This window comes from Conger conger, chromosome 11, assembly GCF_963514075.1.
Source record: "Conger conger chromosome 11, fConCon1.1, whole genome shotgun sequence".
NCBI classification, from domain to species: Eukaryota; Metazoa; Chordata; class Actinopteri; order Anguilliformes; family Congridae; genus Conger; species Conger conger.
This window is the reverse complement of record NC_083770.1, coordinates 3,280,563-3,295,700: the sequence shown is the minus strand read 5'-3', so window position 1 is coordinate 3,295,700 and position 15,138 is coordinate 3,280,563. Positions and strand designations below refer to the sequence as shown.

At 44.5% G+C, this 15,138-nt stretch overlaps 1 protein-coding gene across 2 annotated transcripts in view; it reads left to right on the top strand.

Moving 5' to 3' along the window:
• rictora (RPTOR independent companion of MTOR, complex 2 a) overlaps positions 1-15,138 on the top strand; it is a 56,023-nt gene that overhangs the window by 20,969 nt on the left and 19,916 nt on the right. For both annotated transcript variants that reach the window (XM_061260638.1, XM_061260639.1), the window contains 14 exons: positions 1,472-1,539; positions 2,908-2,975; positions 4,580-4,662; positions 5,174-5,261; positions 5,642-5,732; positions 6,386-6,452; positions 7,203-7,283; positions 7,665-7,765; positions 10,396-10,558; positions 11,439-11,540; positions 11,734-11,780; positions 12,118-12,253; positions 13,905-14,104; positions 14,966-15,092. In XM_061260638.1, coding sequence (XP_061116622.1) covers positions 1,472-1,539; positions 2,908-2,975; positions 4,580-4,662; positions 5,174-5,261; positions 5,642-5,732; positions 6,386-6,452; positions 7,203-7,283; positions 7,665-7,765; positions 10,396-10,558; positions 11,439-11,540; positions 11,734-11,780; positions 12,118-12,253; positions 13,905-14,104; positions 14,966-15,092 — 1,422 coding nt within the window. The remainder of the gene's footprint in view (positions 1-1,471; positions 1,540-2,907; positions 2,976-4,579; positions 4,663-5,173; positions 5,262-5,641; positions 5,733-6,385; positions 6,453-7,202; positions 7,284-7,664; positions 7,766-10,395; positions 10,559-11,438; positions 11,541-11,733; positions 11,781-12,117; positions 12,254-13,904; positions 14,105-14,965; positions 15,093-15,138) is intronic.

The following is a 15,138-nucleotide window of genomic DNA, read 5'->3' as shown; positions in this document are numbered from 1 at the left end:
AACCCTGTGTCTTTGCAGGACCTATTCTAGAGTATAGTTAAATTAATTAATTAATTATATTAAGTTTGGGCTGAAACACTCGCTATGTGCCGTTCGGATACAGAAAATTAAAAGTTTCGGAATCGCACCGTCCAGAAAAGACACCAGTACAACTGAAAAATAAACACAAAAAAACGTCACCCATTGTGATATTTGTGTCCTTGTTCTTCAAACTCCCATTTATAGTTATAGTTCCACAGTCAGTGTGTGTGCAGTTCTAGTCCCACAGTCAGTGTGTGTGCTATTCTAGTCCCACAGTCAGTGTGTGTGCAGTTATAGTCCCACAGTCAGTGTGTGTGCAGTTCTAGTCCCACAGTCAGTGTGTGTGCAGTTCTAGTCCCACAGTCCGTGTGTGTGCAGTTATAGTCCCACAGTCAGTGTGTGTGTGCAGTTCTAGTCCCACAGTCCGTGTGTGTGCAGTTATAGTCCCACAGTCAGTGTGTGTGTGCAGTTCTAGTCCCACAGTCCGTGTGTGTGCAGTTATAGTCCCACAGTCAGTGTGTGTGCAGTTCTAGTCCCACAGTCAGTGTGTGTGCAGTTCTAGTCCCACAGTCAGTGTGTGTGCAGTTATAGTCCCACAGTCAGTGTGTGTGCAGTTCTAGTCCCACAGTCAGTGTGTGTGCAGTTATAGTCCCACAGTCAGTGTGTGTGCAGTTATAGTCCCACAGTCAGTGTGTGTGCAGTTATAGTCCCACAGTCAGTGTGTGTGCAGTTATAGTCCCACAGTCAGTGTGTGTGCAGTTATAGTCCCACAGTCAGTGTGTGTGCAGTTCTAGTCCCACAGTCAGTGTGTGTGCAGTTATAGTCCCACAGTCAGTGTGTGTGCAGTTATAGTCCCACAGTCAGTGTGTGTGCAGTTATAGTCCCACAGTCAGTGTGTGTGCAGTTATAGTCCTGCGGTCCTGTGCTCTCTGGTGTCATGTCCAGTGACTCAGGAGGACAGGGGATCGGGTGGAGGCAGCAGACGCAGGGCCAGCACCGGGCCGTGCCTGTTTTTCCCATGGAGATTACAGGGATTAGTTACACGGCCCTGCTACCGTGGCTCTCCTCATAAATGCTTCCTGTTTGTAAAGTGATAGCCCTTCTTTTTTAATGTGAAAGAAATCGTTGCCCTCAAACTAAGTTTCCTTTCATGGCTGGGCAGAGCAACATGTCACACTGCATGGGGGGAAAGGCCGAAGGGAATTTATTTACAGCCGGGCTGCAAAGTCATGTTGAATCGCATGACGCAAGGCCCGAGCACAACGCAGAAAATACCGCAAGTGCTGCAATTTTCAACAATCTAGTCCCTGCTTGTATTATTGCATGAAGGGAAAGGTTTAGATACACCTCTCTGTCTTGAGGTAGCTGTGTTTTAATTGGATCATTTTTTAATGATGGCTGTGCGGTTAGCAAGCAGATTTACAGTGCTTTGACTCTTTCTGTTTTGCAGCAAATCCTTGCACCTTACACAGACTTTCACTACAGACACAACCCCGACACAGCAGAGGGACAGCTCAAGTGAGTATGGGTTTGAGATTGGGTCATTCCTATCCAGACCTGGGTCAAATATTAAATTATTTGGGATTTTCACACACTTCTCTACACTTTATGGGCCGGTGTATTGTGACCTGTGAAATACTCTCAAAAACGCTTATAATGTCAAGCTTGAACACAAGTACAGTGCACAAGTACAGAAGTGTGCAATTTGAGGCACAACCTGTAAAATATTCTGTGCAAACCCTGCTCAATTGGCTCAATCGAGCACAGAAAAGTATTTCAATCCAAAACAATGAGGTATTTGACCCAGGTCTGTTCCTATCACCTTGTGCAGGAGTTTTGTTTCTGTGATGGTTTACTCTGTTCCTCGGTCTTTCGCGATGGCTGGTTCTGTCCCAGGAAGCTAGAGATCGTAGATGAGTTCTGAATCCTGTTCCCAAATATTCCAAGATGTTTGATGCCACTTTCCCTGTCCTTGCTCCTCTTTTCTTGAAATGTGGTTACACATTTTCCCCGTGCCATTTCTGCTATCGCTATTCTCTTTTGCACTGCGTGTGAAATGATGGTCATTGTCTCCTGCGGAGACGTGGGGCAGTGACTCAAGCCTGGCTGGCCAGCTGTGAAACTGGTCAAAGACAAGAATGAACATCGCACTATTCTTTTCAGAAAACTATTTCAACATTTGTAGCTAAAAGAAGTGTCTGGAGTTGTACCTGTCACACCCGCCCAACCACTGCTGGGGCATACAATTTTGTTTCTAGTGTACCCGCTTACTGTGGTCCATACTGGGTCGATACTCGGTCAGTTTCACACAGATTAAGCTTAGTCCTGGACTAAACTGACTTTTGTATTAGAATATCCATTCTGAATTGAATGTAGTCTAGGACTAGGCTTAATCTGTGTCTGTGAAACTGGCCCACTGGGTTTTGTTTCTGGTGCTGTTTGTGCTGTTTGTGCAGGTTTTGTTTCTGGTGCTGTCTGTACTGTCTGTGCAGGTTTTGTTTCTTGTGCTGTCTGTGCTGTTTGTACTGTCTGTGCAGGTTTTGTTTCTTGTGCTGTCTGTGCTGTTTGTGCTGTCTGTGCTGTCTGTGCTGTTTGTGCTGTCTGTGCAGGTTTTGTTTCTTGTGCTGTCTGTGCTGTTTGTGCTTTCTGTGCTGTCTGTGCTGTTTGTGCTGTCTGTGCTGTTTGTGCTGTCTGTGCTGTTTGTGCAGGTTTTGTTTCTGGTGCTGTCTGTGCTGTCTGTGCTGTCTGTGCTGTTTGTGCTGTCTGTGCTGTTTGTGCTGTCTGTGCTGTTTGTGCAGGTTTTGTTTCTGGTGCTGTCTGTGCTGTTTGTGCTGTCTGTGCTGTCTGTTCTGGGCCCAGCTTCTCACCTAATTGTTTATGTCTCAGGGAGGACAGAGAGGCGCGGTTCCTCTCCAGCAGGATGGCGATAGTGGCTGCCTTTCGCTCCTGGGCAGGTGAGACCCGTCTGTCAGCCGACGGACTGAATGTTGTGCCTGACCAAAAAATATCCTCAAAAGATGTTGTAATTATGATTATAATATTAAATCTTTTTTTGGCATTAGGATTAAGATTATGAACTGGGGAGGGTTTCACTGATAATCATAAAATTCATATATATGATACATTCTTTTAAAATAATTGGATTGTATCTGTACATGGTATAGGTATAGTCAGGATTAGCCTAAATGCGCTTCATTGATCTGAGCGTATGGATGCATAGACATAGTGTCATGAGAGTAATGGTTAAAGTGCACAAAGTGAAAGTGTTTCTCCTTTAGGGCTCTTTATGGATCTGGCTTGTCCTTTTAGACTGTTAACCAACAGGGCCTGTTTTGATCTTTGAGATTTATTGAACCACTTTCTTGAAGATTTATTATCCAAACAAGCTTGCGGTGACCTACGAAAGATGAGAAGGGACTTTTGCCATGTAATGGTGAATTTCACTTGTGCGCAGAAGGGAAAATTCAAAGTGAACAGTTAAAAAGAAGAAGGAAAAAAATGAAAAATGAAAACGCGTACACAAATAATGTTGCAAACTTCAATGCCCTGAATCCCTGAATGATGAGTGGGTTTGTGCTGTCAATGTTTTGGCATCCCAACCTCAGCCTTAACATTGTCCTGGGTAGATGGTTTCAGTTTTTATGAACTGCTGATGTGTAGCTGCATATGTACTGGAACTATAGCTAGCCGATTTCCCTCTAAAGCACCACAGTGGTATTGTTCAAACTTCACTTTTATTAACCTTCATATACAGCAAACTTCCCTTTCAGCTGGGAAAGTTGAACCTATTTTCAGTTCATTTTCCTTGATTCACAGGGGTGTCAACGATCAGAGTAATTGATTGGCAAATGGTAATCTCGCAGCTTCACATAATGTGAATCTACGGAAAATCAACAAATATGGAAATGGCAGTTTTAATCAGAGTGCATAGTTAGTGAAAGAGGTGTCACTGCTGCTCAGCTTGGAGAAATAAGTGCTCGTCACCATGGCGAGAAAGAAATGGAGCTGTTGTGTGCGTGAAAATCCCAGAAGATCAGCAGTTTCTGACATAGTCAAACCACCCTGTCTAGCACCAACAATCATTCCACCGTCAAAGTCACTGAAATCACATTTCTTCCCCATTCTGACATTTAGTCTGAAAAACAGCTGAACCTCTTGAACATGTCTGCATGCTTTTGTGCATTTAGTTGCTGCCTCATGATTGGCTGATTACATATTTGCATTAACAAGCTGGTGTATGGGTCTACCTAATAAAGTGATCAGTGAGTGTATGTACGTCTAATTAATTTGGTCACTCATCAATTGACACATAGAAACAGCATTCAGTTAATTATTAAACAATTGTGTTATTCAGCTAAAGAATAAATGTTTGTTTAAATGTAAAGCTATTATTTGCAGTCAATTTGAACAATGATGTAAGAAATAATTGCCGCTTCTTATAGGTTATTTTATTAAGAAACTGGGTATCCTTTAATTAGTATTAGCCATGGAGAATGTGCTTTGGTTGTTGTTCTTGTTTGATTCAGTGGCCTCCACTATTGTCTCCTTCTGCCTGCAGGAATCATTAACCTGTGTAAATCAGGCAACTCGGGAATCCAGTCCCTGATTGGTCTGCTCTGTATACCAAATATGGAAGTGAGGGTAAGTGCAGTCACACAAGGTCAACACATAAGTTGTCGGAAGGCTTCCAGAATCCTAGCATTGTGTTTGCGTTTATATATATATATATATATACATATATATATATATATATATATATTTATATATGGGGCGACATGGCTCAGGTGGTAAGAGTAGTTCTCTGGCAGTTGGAGGGTTGCCAAGTTCGATCCCCTGCCCGGGCTGTGTCGAAGTGGCCCTGAGCAAGACACCTAACCCCTAAATGCTCCTGACGAGCTAGTTGGTGCCTTGCATGGCAGCCAATCGCCGTTGGTGTGTGAGTGTGTGTGAATGGGTGAATGAGAAGCATCAATTGCTTTGGATAAAGGCGCTATATAAATGCCAGCCATTCACCATTTACCATAAATTCCCTCGTAGACGTCAGCCATCATTTTCCAATAACAGATCTGTGTAATGGATCTGATGATGAGTGCTTTGTAGGAAGTAGCGTTTCTTCTCACGTGACCCTGGTGTATGTCTTTCCCTCCCACAGAAAGGGTTGTTGGAGGTATTTTATGAAATTTTCCGCCTTCCTGTTCCGGTGGTGACGCATGATTTTATTGAAGCTCTTGTCAGCGTGGGTAAGAAGCATCACTATTTATTATTTGATGTCTTTGTTTGACCTGGTTTTTGTTCTGGGAGATTTTGGCTGCATCCCAAGCCAAGGAGATGGCAGTGTGTCGCATACTGACTGAGTGTTTGAGAGGCACCCCCTCCCTCCAATGTAAAAGCAGTGCTTTATTTCGCCACTAGTTGGTGCAAAGTGCCCATAAGAGGGGATTTACCAAAATAAATTACAGCCTCTGAAAAGCATCTGTTTAGTTCTTGCCAATTTCATTTTTGATTAATCACTTGTATAAATATTCCATTGTGCAGTGCTGTTTTCCATATTTTAGCTATACGTAAAAAAAAAAAAAAGTTTATATATATGTATATAAATAAATAAACTTTCCCCCCATAGATCCCAGTAGATTTCAAGACAGCTGGAGACTGTCGGATGGCTTTGTGGCTTCAGAGGCGAAAGTAATCCTACCGCATCGGGCAAGGTCGAGGTAAGGGAGCCTTCTGGCAGAGTTTCCAGTGTTAAGGGTGTCTTATAGGGACATGCTGAATGAAAGTCCAGTGTTAAGGGTGTCTTATAGGGACATGCTGAATCAAAGTCCAGTGTTAAGGGTGTCTTATAGGGACATGCTGAATCAAAGTCCAGTGTTAAGGGTGTCTTATAGGGACATGCTGAATGAAAGTCCAGTGTTAAGGGTGTCTTATAGGGACATGCTGAATGAAAGTCCAGTGTTAAGGGTGTCTTATAGGGACATGCTGAATCAAAGTCCAGTGTTAAGGGTGTCTTATAGGGACATGCTGAATCAAAGTCCAGTGTTAAGGGTGTCTTATAGGGACATGCTGAATGAAAGTCCAGTGTTAAGGGTGTCTTATAGGGACATGCTGAATGAAAGTCCAGTGTTAAGGGTGTCTTATAGGGACATGCTGAATCAAAGTCCAGTGTTAAGGGTGTCTTATAGGGACATGCTGAATGAAAGTCCAGTGTTAAGGGTGTCTTATAGGGACATGCTGAATGAAAGTCCAGTGTTAAGGGTGTCTTATAGGGACATGCTGAATGAAAGTCCAGTGTTAAGGGTGTCTTATAGGGACATGGCTTCTTAATAGGCTGCAGTTCATTCTTTCTTTTTTCTTCCTGACTGAACAGACCTGACCTGATGGATAACTACCTGGCTTTGGTACTGTCCGCGTTCATCAACAGTAGGCTCTTAGAGGTATGAACCACAGCCACAAATCTCTTTTTCTGAACACAGCCACAACACCAGATGCTAAGTTGACATTGACAATGCGGCGGTGACTGTCAGTTCAAAGTATTTTCCGCATTACAAACACTTGAAACAATCTTTTTTTTAAAAATCTGAATTAATTAATATAATTGAATGTAATCTAACTTATTTTCTAGCATTTAAAGGTGTTATTTCTATTCTATGTTACATATTGATTAAATTGACAAACAAAATGAATATATTGGGCTAGATATTTTGTTGAAAGGAATCCCAAAAATGTGATATGATAAGATATGCCATTAATTTATAATTGCAGTGTTTCTGAGGAACCAGTGTTGAATTCTGAGAAAAATGCCTGCCTTTTACTGAAGACAAAAGGCAAAAGATAATGAACTAAATTGCTAGGTGACCCGTTGAAGCTTTATAGTATCATAAATACCTCAATCGCACTGTATGAATAAGAGTTAATTCTTTAAAAATGATTTCATTGCGTTCATTGTTTTTATGGAGCCTGAGAAAGGACTTTCAACACAGGATAGGTCACTGTGGCAAGTGTAGGCTCATTTATGAAATTCATTTGGTTCAGTCGTCTTTCCAAAGTCAGAAGCCAGACAGAATTCAGAGCAGTCCACTTAAGGGAAAGCCAAGTGTGGTGTGACTACACCGCCACGCCCTGCTCCTCCCTCATGATGCATTCAAGGAGCTTAATGCCCTAAACCCTGTCTCCCCTCATGGCAGGGCCTGGTCGAGGTTGTCACCAGCAGCGATGACCACATCTCCGTACGGGCCACCATCCTCCTGGGGGAACTCCTGCACATGGTACGGTCCTGCTGCACCACCCCAGCTCTCATGTAGCAATAACTGACGTAGCAGTAACTCTGTGATGCAGAGTTTAACAGTGACAGTATTTCAGTCTAGTTATACAACGGTGAGTTCCAGCCGCGCGTTGTGATTGGCTGAGAGACATTTGAAGGAGTGACATTATCGCACGGCAACATTCCGTTGATTCACCGCATCGCTTCAGAAATCACTGTTCTGTCGTTAAACCTGCATACGTTTGAACCTGAACTACTGCATCTTTTAAATTTTTTTTTTAATTATTATTTATAAATGTGCTGGTGAAAGTAATTATTATTAATTAATAATTGCAGTACTACGTTGTGGACGTTATTGACTGGAGCGCTGTGCTCTCTCTCTCAGGCCAACACAATCCTTCCACACGCCCACAGCCACCACCTGCACTGCCTGCCCACCCTGATGAACATGGCCGCCTCCTTCGACATCTCGCAGGAGAAGCGGCTGTGAGTGCCCCTAATTGCGTCGCAATGAACAACGTACAGATAAACGGTTAATGCACTGCAGAATTTGATCAACGAAGACGTTTGTTCGATCTATTTCTGTTAATAGAAAATGTTAACACAAAGTGGTGATACTTTTGTTTTGTACGTATTGTGTTGTGAAGGAAGATTGTCACTTCATGAGCTTTTATTTTCTGCTTTTGGGACGGGTTTATACTGTGAATCTTTCATTTATTTTATCGATGAATTTCCACGTGGTGCATTTTTTGATGATGCAACCCTTCAGCAGGTTACGCAGTGAATGAGTGTGCTGCTATGGATTTACTCCCATACCATCAATCCGTCCCAATTTTTCTGTCCATACCTGGCTTCTAAAAATGTGTAGTGCTTCCTTTTTTAGAAAGTTTTATCGTTATTAGCACACTGTTGAGTCATTCTATTTTTTCCAAAATCCATGTGCTATTTACTTGCTGTTCAGCTGAAGTAGCGGGCTGGGGCACTGAGTGCTTTGAGTCTCCTGAGATACAAGTGCTTTCATTCCATGTTCATGCTCCCTTCCACAAGTGAACATTTTTCACTTGCTATATTACTATAAATACATGTCTCATTCAGCAGAAATGTTTCGGTTTAGGTTAAGTTGTGAGTTGCTTTTGTTTTGACGTTTAAATTGTGCTTATGTTTGTCTGCAGGGTTGTTGTTTACTGGGCAGAAGTCATGAAAATTGTTAAAAGTCGTTATTTTATTAACTTTTAAGTCTTGTGTTTTATGTGGGCAACTGAATATGAAGGTAGATATATTGGTAGGTATCTTGGTTTTTTGGTGCATTTGGAAGGGAGACTTGCAGTAATTTTGGAGGAACAGTCAAATTTAGTCTCAGCTCTCCAGCTGAAAGCTGGTTTTTAAGCTTCTTCGAACATCTGGTAAGATCAGCGGCGCATCCACAGGAAGAATTATTTTTTCCGCACCAGTCAGTTCCGTTAGCTTCGGATAATGTTAGCTCAGAGTTCCATTAGCTCAGGGTAACGTTAGTTCAGGGTAACGTTAGCTCAGAGTTCCATTAGCTCAGGGTAACGTTTGTTCAGGGTAACGTTTGTTCAGGGTAACGTTTGTTCAGGGTAACGTTAGCTTAGGGTAACGTTAGCTCAGAGTTCCGTTAGCTCAGAGTTCCGTTAGCTCCGAGTTCCGTTTGCTCAGAGTTCCGTTTGCTCCGAGTTCCGTTTGCTCAGAGTTCCGTTTGCTCAGAGTTCCGTTTGCTCAGAGTTCCGTTTGCTCAGAGTTCCGTTTGCTCAGAGTTCCGTTTGCTCAGAGTTCCGTTTGCTCAGAGTTCCGTTTGCTCAGAGTTCCGTTAGCTCAGGGTAACGTTAGCTCAGGGTAACGTTAGCTCAGGGTAACGTTAGCTCAGAGTTCCATTAGCTCAGGGTAACGTTAGCTCTGGAGGTAAGAGTGCAGCACCAGTCAGAGTTCCATTAGCTCAGGGTAACGTTAGCTCTGGAGGTAAGAGTGAAGCACCAGTCAGAGTTCAGTTAGCTCCGGGCAACGTTAGCTCAGGGCAACGTTAGCTCAGGGCAACGTTAGCTCAGGGTAACGTTTGGTCAGGGTAACATTAGCTCAGGGTAACGTTAGTTCAGGGCAACGTTAGCTCAGGGCAACGTTAGCTCAGGGTAACGTTAGCTCAGTGCAACGTTACCTCAGGGCAACGTTAGGTCAGGGTAACGTTAGCTCAGGGCAACGTTAGCTCAGGGCAACGTTTGCTCAGGGCAACGTTAGCTCAGGGTAACGTTAGCTCAGGGTAACGTTTGTTCAGGGTAACATTAGCTCAGGGTAACGTTAGGTCAGGGTAACGTTAGCTCAGGGCAACGTTAGCTCAGGGCAACGTTAGCTCAGGGCAACGTTAGCTCAGGGTAACGTTTGTTCAGGGTAACATTAGCTCAGGGTAACGTTAGGTCAGGGTAACGTTTGTTCAGGGCAACGTTAGCTCAGGGCAACGTTAGCTCAGGGCAACGTTAGCTCAGGGTAACGTTAGCTCAGGGTAACGTTTGTTCAGGGTAACGTTTGTTCAGGGTAACGTTAGCTCAGGGTAACGTTAGCTCAGGGTAACGTTAGCTCAGGGTAACGTTAGCTCAGGGTAACGTTTGTTCAGGGTAACGTTTGTTCAGGGTAACGTTTGTTCAGGGTAACGTTTGTTCAGGGTAACGTTAGCTCAGGGTAACGTTTGTTCAGGGCAACGTTAGCTCAGGGCAACGTTAGCTCAGGGCAACGTTAGCTCAGGGCAACGTTAGCTCAGGGTAACGTTAGCTCAGGGTAACGTTTGTTCAGGGTAACGTTTGTTCAGGGTAACGTTTGTTCAGGGTAACGTTTGTTCAGGGTAACGTTAGCTCAGGGTAACGTTTGTTCAGGGTAACGTTTGTTCAGGGTAACGTTTGTTCAGGGTAACGTTTGTTCAGGGTAACGTTAGCTCAGGGTAACGTTTGTTCAGGGTAACGTTTGTTCAGGGTAACGTTTGTTCAGGGTAACGTTTGTTCAGGGTAACGTTAGCTCAGGGTAACGTTTGTTCAGGGTAACGTTTGTTCAGGGTAACGTTAGCTCAGGGTAACGTTAGCTCAACGTTTGTTCACCGCAACGGCTTGTTCCAGGCGCGCCAGCGCGGCCGTGAACTACCTGAAGCGCTTCCATGAGAAGAAGAAGCGCGGGCCCAAACCTCACAGCCTCTACCTGGACCACATCGTGCGCAAATCCGCAGGGCACTACAGGAGAGACCAGCATCTCCGGGTACACAGGGACATCTACGTCATCAAGGTACTGCACGCTGGCTGTCTGTCCCTGCCTGTGCTCTCTTACCCAACATCCTTTCATGTCAAACGCACAGTACCTTAAAAGAATGGTTTGTTCTCTGAACTTCACAGTCCAATATGTAATTATATTTAATAATGCCTATTTAAATATTTGAATATCCTGTAGCTCATATGTTAATGTTTCACATAAAGGGGTTTGTGTAATAAAGAGTTAAGTTTGTTTTTTGCTGCATTTAAAGGGTTTGTTCATAAAACCACAAGAAGATATAGTATTGTTTAATTGTTTATTTTATTTAGTTTTTTACATGCTTTAACAGGAGAAGAATTGAAATTTGTGGGGTAAAACAACATATGTAAAATCTCAACTGAATACAATATGCTGAATATCATAGTATACTATTAAAAATAAGTATTTTGATTTGACTTGAATGTGGAAATGAAAAGTGTGAAATGAAGAGCAGAGATGCTCTTCAGAAAACTGCCATCATACAAGAACACACATTGCATACTGCTCTATATAAGAGGCATCAGATTATGGGCGCCTACGATATTTACCTGATACCTGATGTATGTGTCGTTATATTTTCACTTTTCAGACTTTGAAAATGATAATTATCTATGGGACTTTGTGTTTTGTTTGGCGTTCTTATATTTGGACTGAAGTTAATGACTATTTATATAATGATAATGGATGCCTGTTTCAAAAAACTAGTTCATTGCAAGTCTTAAACTATTCAGTGACTATTTAGTGACTATTCACTACTTCTGGCTTGTCCAAGTTTGGCGCTTATGGGTCATTGGTGCTGTGAAGGGACAGGGCTTGTGAAGGTCATCCTGGTGTTTCTGGAACGGTCCTCACAGGGATGTACCCATTGTTTTTCTAGGACACTGAAGAAGCACTGATGATGAATTTGAGAGACAGTCAAATCCTCAACCACAAACACAACCTTGAGTGGAACTGGGTTCTAATCGCAACCATATTAAAGGTGAGTGAATCCCAACCAAGCCTCGTTTAACGGCACCACAAAATAACAGAAACATTTCGGATGATGTGAACCGAGAGTGTTGGATCACTGGACATTTCACCACTTCTGGTTACGGAGCTTTGAAAAACATGTTGACTGATGAGCAGTTTGCTTTATTGGTTTTTTGAATTTTTGAATTTTATTTTTTATGTAGTGGCCAAATGTTAACCTGCGGAACAACAAAGATGAACAGATACACAGGTAAGGAAGCCTTTTTTGTTTGCGTTATAACATTTAGACAAAGAGTAATCCATCCCATTATAACTGATAACTGCGTTAACTTGAAGACCGTTAAAGGCCACTCATTGGCCACTCCCAGGGGTTCCTCCCAGCGGGGCGACATTGGGGTGGCATGGGTTCAGGCAGTAAGAGCAGTCGTCTGGCAGGAGGAGGGTTGCCGGTTCGATCCTGCCCTGGGTGTGTCAAAGTGTCCCTAAGCAAGATACCTAAACATTAAATGTGCTCTATAAATCCCTACCATTTACCCTTTACTCTTAATGCCTCTCTGTGAGACTGATGGACTCTGGTTTGGCGTCAGGTTTGTGCGAAGGCTGCTGTACTTCTACAAGCCCAGCAGTAAGCTTTTCGCCGGCCTGGAGTTGGACCACGGCAAGGCCAGGCATTTGACGGTGGTGGGGTGCCAGTTCATAGAGTTCCTGCTGGAGTCTGACGAGGTGAGGCCACCGCTCGTTAGCCTGCACGTACACACACTCACACACTCACACACTGCACGTACACACACTCACACACTCACACACTGCACATACACACACTCACACACTCACACACTGCACATACACACACTCACACACTGCACGTACACACACACTCACACACTGCACGTACACACACTCACACACTCACACACTGCACGTACACACACTCACACACTCACACACTGCACGTACACACACTCACACACTCACACACTGCACATACACACACTCACACACTCACACACTGCACGTACACACACTCACACACTCACACACTGCACGTACACACACTCACACACTCACACACTGCACATACACACACTCACACACTCACACACTGCACATACACACACTCACACACTGCACGTACACACACACTCACACACTGCACGTACACACACACTCACACACTGCACGTACACACACTGCACGTACACACACTCACACACTGCACATACACACACTCACACACTGCACGTACACGAACTCACACACTCACACACTGCACGTACACGAACTCACACACTCACACACTGCACGTACACACACTCACACACTGCACATACACACACTCACACACACAAACACTGCACATACACACACACTCACACACTCACACACTGCACGTACACACACTCACACACTCACACACTGCACGTACACACACTCACACACTGCACGTACACACACTCACACACTCACACACTGCACATACACACACTCACACACTGCACATACACACACTCACACACTGCACATACACACACTCACACACTGCACATACACACTCACACACTCACACACTGCACACAGTGCACATACACACACTCACACACTGCACACAGTGCACATACACACACTCACACACTCACACACTGCACATACACACACTCACACACTCACACACTGCACATACACACACTCACACACTGCACATACACACACTCACACACTCACACACTGCACATACACACACTCACACACTCACACACTGCACATACACACACTCACACACTGCACATACACACACTCACACAGTGCACATACACACTCTCACACACTCACACAGTGCACATACACACTCTCACACACTCACACACTGCACATACACACACTCACACACTGCACACAGTGCACATACACACACTCACACACTGCACACAGTGCACATACACACACTCACACACTGCATACACTGCACATACACACACTCACACACTGCACACAGTGCACGAACACACACTCCTGCACACACTGCACACACTGCGCATACACACACTCACACACTTCACACAGTGCACGTACACACTCACACACTCACACACTGCACACAGTGCACATACACACACTCACACACTGCACACAGTGCACATACACACACTCACACACTGCACATACACACACTCACACACTGCACACAGTGCACGGACACACACTCCTGCACACACTGCACACAGTGCACGTACACACACTCCTGCCTGCACACACTGCACATGCACACACTGCACACACTGCACACAGTGCACGTACACACACTCCTGCCTGCACACAGTGCACGAACACACACACACTCCTGCACACACTCTGACGCTGGTCTTCTCTGGGGCAGGATGGGCAGGCGTATCTGGAGGACCTGGTGAAGGACATGGTGCAGTGGCTGTCGTCGTCCTCAGGGCTGAAGCCGGACCGGAGCCTGCAGAGCAACGGGCTGCTCAACACGCTCAGCCAGCACTACTTCCTGTTCCTGGGCACGCTCTCCGCCCACCCCCACGGCGTCAAGATGCTGGAGAAGTGCAGCGTCTTCCAGTGGTGAGTCCCTGCCGCAGGTACCAATACCAACAATAACAACAACCAGGAATCGCATTAAAGGTACAAGACCATTCTGACAAGACCATTGTAAATTCATTTCTATCATTGAAAAAGGCTCACTGACATTTTGACTCACCCTCTGCCTGTGTTTAATTTGGGTTTCAAATTGACGGACCGACACTCAATAATACAATAAGTACAATAATTCAAGCTCATTGGATGAAAATTGGTTCTAATTTACTTGCCTCAGCCAATGACGTGGGGGGGGAGGGATAAACAGTGTTGTGGTTTGAGGGTGTTTGTTGCTGCAATTCCTCTCTTGGCCGTTATAAGTTTCGAAATGACCTCTTGTACCTTCAATATAGTGCCTTTTGTCTCATCACAGCAGCTTCACAGTCAAGGGAAACTCCTGTCGCACAAATCTAGTTGTCTCTATCACACCTTTCACTCACAAAACAGTTGATGACATTCATATTTCACTTTGATATTACGCTAGTCATTTTCTAAAGCTTACCTCATTGCATTTGCATAGCCTGAATAATACCAACATCAGCTGTCTCTACCGACTGTTGATGCCAAATGGAATGACGAAGCCGTGATAATGAGTAAGGTTCTCGCTATGCGATTGCAGTGGGGTAAGATGCACATTTAACAATAATCGCTTAAATAATTGTATTTTTCATGAACACAATTGATACCTGAATAAATTATGACAACGGCAACAATGACACCACCACCATGTCTTCAAATAGACAACACCAAGACGGCCTCGCTGCTGTCAGGCCAGTTCATTCACCTCCAGCCTCTCGTGAGGTCGCCGTCTCTAATGGCGACCCTCCGTTTCCTCATTTTCTCCCTCAGCTTGCTGAACCTGTGTTCCCTGAAGAACCAGGACCACCTGCTCAAGCTGACCGTGTCCACCCTGGACTACAGCCGGGACGGTCTGGCGCGGGTCATCCTCTCCAAGATCCTCACCGCCGCCACGGACGTAAGATGCTCATGACGCCGGCGCGTTCCCGTCCGGCACCGCTGCT